General features: G+C 32.8%; 1 protein-coding gene across 1 annotated transcript in view; it reads left to right on the top strand.

The window, feature by feature from the left end:
* LOC106881259 (uncharacterized) overlaps positions 1-1,754 on the top strand; it is a 2,985-nt gene extending 1,231 nt beyond the window's left edge. The window contains exon 3 of the mRNA XM_014931580.2: positions 1,037-1,754. Within this exon, the coding sequence (XP_014787066.2) occupies positions 1,037-1,383 (347 nt within the window). The 3' untranslated portion in view covers positions 1,384-1,754. The remainder of the gene's footprint in view (positions 1-1,036) is intronic.
* The last annotated feature ends 3,964 nt before the right edge of the window (positions 1,755-5,718 follow it).

Here is a 5,718-nt window from a genome sequence, read left to right as displayed (position 1 = left end):
TGGAGCCTGGTGTAGCCATCTGGTTTCACCAGTCCTCAGTTAAATCATCCAACCCATGCTAGCATGGAAAGCGGACGTTAAACGATGATGATGATGATATATATATATATATATATATATATATTGAGAGAGAGATATATAGATACTACATTAGCTGAATGTTCCTAAATCTGATATATATTTATAATTTAATGCATAATTAGGATATAGGCATTAATTAATGATTCATCAGTGGCTTGTGTACAAAAAAAACCATATGGGTTAGATTAATATTTAAAGCAAAATTGTAAAAACATAATGAAAACTCAGGGGCCCTAGAGGGACAGCGCCTTTATGCTAGAAATAGATGTCAAACCACTAGTTGTTTGTAGTTGTTTGATGCCTATTTCTAGCATACAGACGCTGTCCCTCCATCACCCTTGATTATAATTATATTTTTATGATTATACTTTAATGGCTATTCTTTTGCATAAAGAAATTATTTCTGCATAATAAGTAGGAAGGCAGACAAATCACATATCCCTTCAGGTAGATGACCCTGCTCGATCTGTAGAAAAGGCACAGGTAGAAACTCCATATGTACCTGGTGTAAGCTATTGATACATAAGAGTTGCAACAATATCAAAGGAAAGCTAAATGGGAAGATAGATTTTGTATGTGGAAAATGCTCATGGGCAATAAACACTGAAAATGTGCAGAAAACACATGTTTTTGAAGGCTCAGATCAGGGGAATAATTTATTGACAATAGAAGTGACTATAGAAGATAAATGCACATGCGCGTGCACACACGCGCACGTGCATTCATGAACACAGACTGATCGAGCTTCTTTTAGTTTCCGTCCACTAAACCTGCTTGTAAAATTTTAGTTGATCTGTTCAACAAATTTGCCCAAGGTACGAAGTAGTGAGACTGAATTTGAAACCATGTGGTTGCAGAGGGAACTTCTTTATTTTCATGGCTAGAAAAATGTAATGTTCTCCATTCTGTTAACAGTACATTGCATCAGATAACCTATAAATCTATATATTTCTAGATCTGTGTCGTTACCAAATTGAACATAAATGGAATAGGAGAAAACAACTTTCACATTCACTGGATAGATCGAGGGGAGATAATAACAATGGATGCCATGGATATACTTACCATCCAAACGTTGATACTAACACAGTCTGTCATCCTGACCAAATACCTTTGAATATAACTGGTACCACATCTCATATAACTGAACAACCATCTACAATGCCAATGACAAGTCTCTTTACTTCAAATAATAAACCACCTCTACCAGCTGTACCTAAAGTAACAACACTACCAAAGGTACCTTCAATAGTTCAGGTACCTATTCTATCTACACCAAACAACACCACACCATTACATTAACATTAAAATATTATTGTCATCAATAAGGTATTACTTAAACCCTAAAGAAACGGTTACTACCATTATTTTGAAGTATTGAATGATATTCCTGAAAATTTATCTTCGACAGAAAACAAGAGCCGTATATTTTAGAATTTGTAAACACAGGTGTGTGTGTGTGTGTGTGTATGTATATACACACACACACACACACACTCTCGTGTTTTACGAATTCTGGAATGTGTGTGAGATATAAGCCCGTTCAGTAATATAATTCCTGATTTCTATTACTGATTGCTTTGTATAACAGTTTTTAACAGTTACCTCCCTTGAATATTGCTTCCATTAAAAAAAAAATATATATATATTAACGACGAAACTTTCTGAACAATTTCTTCAATATATAAATTTTGATAACGTAAATAATCACGAAACTTTCAATAAAATTTACTTAAATTAGCGTTAAATATATATTTTCGGCTATTTAGGGAATTAAATTCGAAATATTCTTAATGAATATTTATATTTCGACTACGTCTTATCTTTATACTAAATACCTTGACAAACTTAGCGTTACGATACTATATAACATGAATATCTTTAATGAAAAGGGAAAAATTGTGACTAACGATCAAATTTTATGAATTTCTTACGAATATTCATTTTAAAGACGAGTCACTCTTACTTTAATATCTGTTTATTTAGAGCTACTGTTTCGTAATTCCTAAATGTAACTTTATAAAAATTCTAAACATTTGTATTTTTAATTCATATTTTATTTCCATATTTATTTTTATGGGAATACATCTTAGGCTTACCATATTAAGCGTGGCTTTAGAAATTGTCTATTACTCTTTAATACAAAACTTGCTGAAAAGATTTTTTAAATTTTTATCCAGCATCTCACAAATATTTAATATTATAATTTTCCATGCTAGTCTATTTCTCAACCTTAGTATTCTGAACATCAAATATTTCCAGTGATTTAATTTTGTACATTTTACTTATACACTCATACACTTGTGTATGTTAGTGTGTGGAGTTAAGTGAACTAGTGTGTGAGTCAGCCCATCAATAACTGCAAGAACTGGAGGCTGCACATCCGTTTTCTTGCATTGGAATAATAGCTTGTCATTGGCTACTACACACATACTATACACCCAACTTGATAGAACTGCATAACACTATCACATACCAAACTTTTCATAAGTCCAGCTAGAACAATAAGAACTTTGAAATAGTACTGTGACAACTGTATAAACATCTGATAACTGTTGGTAAGTACTTATTTATATTATTTTTGTTCAATATAATTTGATTATTTTATAATTTCTGTTAGTCAACATATTTATAAAACAATATCAGTAACAATTGAAGCGTGGAAGGTGTTTATAAGCCATTTAAAATAACACACAAAAGCCAGATTCACTTCAACATTTAAATTTAATTTGTCAAAATATTTTCGTCGCTTTGAGACTGCGACCTGTTCACTGACAAAATTGCGCTAACAGGTTGAGGTCTCAAAGCGACGAAAATATTTTGACAAATTAAATTTAAATGTTGAAGTGAATCTGACGGCTTTTATGTATTATTTTAAATGGCTTATAAACACCTTCCACGCTGCAATTGTTTTTGTTCCAGCACACGATCTCAGATCAGGTCACTTGCTATGCAAGTACATCTCCATAATATCAGTAACAGAGGCAATGTAATAACTTCAATACTATTACATTGAAGTTAATAAAATACTCAGTTATTTCATTATACATTTCTATTGCTAATTATCAAAGTAATATTGTTTACAATAGGTTAAGAAAACAGGGCCATCCAGCTGTAGAAGTCATGCCAAATCCGATTGGAACCTTGTACAGCTCCTTAGTTTACCAGTTTTGAGTCACACTCTCCAACCCATGCCAGCATGGAAAACGGACATTAAATGATGATGATGAGAGAGGTTTTGGTTTAAGTAACTTATTGTAACCAACTAAAGTTTGCTGTTTTTATTTAGTTTCACTTTTGCTTATCCTTAACATTCCTAAGCATTTAATATTTTCAGTGTCACAATAAATTTACTATGTGTTTAGCATGACAATGAGATTACTGACAGTGTTTTGACTTGTGATGTAATACCCTTTAGACAAAACTACCAGATTATATATTTACTGTGATGCAAGTCACTTCAAGAAATTTTACAAAAAATTTGGATTTTTATGAGCATGAATTGAGGGTGATGTCACTACATGATGGAATAGTAATTATTTCATCTTAGCTTTCACTGCTTATACTAAACACATATACAATATGAAACATTTCCTCCATTGGTTACAACAAGGTTCCTGTTTATCTGATCAACAGAACAGTCTGCTCATAAAATTAATGTGCAAGTGGCTGAGTACTCCATAGACATGCGTACCATAATGTAGTTCTCGGGGAGATTCAGCCTCACACAGAATGTGACAAGGCTGGCTCCTTTGAATTGCAGTTACAACTCATTTTTGCCGGCTAAGTGGACTGCAGTAAGGTGAAGTGCAGTACCTTACTCAAGAACACAGTATGCCCCTGGGAATCGTACTCATGACTTTACAATCATGGGCCAAATACTCCGAACCACTGAGCCACGCACCTTCATTCTCTTAACTGTAGAGAAAAGGAGAAAGGAAAGCCTCAAGCATTTAAAATGACAATTAAACTGAAATACGATTGATCTTTTCTAGCTTCTTTACTTTTAACAATGAAGAAGGAAAGACATTTAGTAATGAATAGAGGGGAAAGTCTTTCAGGTGTTTTCATTCTGGGAGTTCTAGAATGATCAACTGTTAATTCTATCTTTCTCCTACCCCCAGTACTTATTCACCATCTTTCATAAATCTGCATGTCTTTTAGTTTGGAAGAAAAGACCATGTTTATTTTTCAGGCACAGAGCCTGGTGCAGCCTTCTGGCTTGCCAGCCCTAAGTCAAAGACTTCGTTCAACCTATGCCAGCATGGAAAGCAGACATTAAACGACGATGATGATGATGAGGATTTAATGTTTCCTCTACAAACTACAAATGAGCCCCACTCCCTTCCATTTTCTTTCATACAAAAACTAATGCAAATTTTGAATGGTGTATAGCTGTGAAAAGAGCCCAGAAAAATGGGTAACACCCCCTACAAAATGAGTGGGAGAGAAAAGTTGCCAATAGGTAACTACACAACATTCATCTCTATACTTTAAAGAGTGTCTTCTATAGCCTCAGGCCAACCAAAGCCTCGTGAATGGATTTCATTGATGGAAACTGAAAGAAGCCCATCATATATATATATAAATAAATAAATAAACCAAGAGAGAAGATGGAGATAAGATTAATAAAAATTTAGTAATACATTGACAAGACCTACAATTGTTTCAATTCCTCACTTATAGCATAAAATCAATCAAATTGAATTTAATTAAATCATTTGGTTAATTATTATAAGCCAGAACATCACCAAGGAAGAATGTACAAAGAAATTTATATATAACATACTGAAAACATAATAGAAATGTTGAATAAGCAAACAGGGAAAATACAGTGTACCATTAAAATTAATACATAATATAAAAATATATACAGCTATAAAAATAGTTATTGTCATAAATTAATATAACTAACAATAATGTTAATGCAGACATGCCCATGCAAAAATTTTTTGTTAATCTTATCTCCATCTCTCTTGGTTTTTACAATAACAATATATATGTGTGTTTTTGCCTATATAATAAGGTATTTAACCATTCTAATCTTGGATATTTTTATTCCTCTGAAGTTTATATAACCTCATCTGTACTTTAATATATATATATATATATATATATGTGTGTGTTTGTGTTTCTCCTCCCACCACCATTGCTTGGCAACTGATGTTGGTGTGTTTGCGTCCCCATAACTTAGCTGTTCAGCAGAAGAGACTGATAGCATAAGCACCAGGCTTACAGGGAATAAGTTCAGGGGTCAATTTCTCTAGCATGGCCACAATCAAATGAATGAAACAAGTAAAAGAATAAAAGAATGCCAGAAGAATGTTCTGTACCACTAAACCAAGAAAGTCCATTGAATATGTATGATGTATTTTAAGGCTAAATAGTAATTGTTTGCCTAACTGAGATATTTTGGTTGGATTATTTAGTTATCAGTTTTACGCTGCTTTCTGTATTCTGTGTCACAATATAGAAATCTTTCTCATGACACCAGCACATAATTTACAGATGCTTACATTTTTTGTTTTCCGTGAAGCTTCCGTGGGTCCAGCTAGTATATATATATATATATATATATATATATATAATAGGCAGAAATAATGGGTTAATTTTGATCATTTAAAGTACAAGACTGAT

This window comes from Octopus bimaculoides, chromosome 14, assembly GCF_001194135.2.
Source record: "Octopus bimaculoides isolate UCB-OBI-ISO-001 chromosome 14, ASM119413v2, whole genome shotgun sequence".
NCBI lineage: Eukaryota > Metazoa > Mollusca > Cephalopoda > Octopoda > Octopodidae > Octopus > Octopus bimaculoides.
The sequence above is the reverse complement of the archived record's forward strand: the minus strand, read 5'-3'. Positions and strand labels throughout refer to the sequence as shown.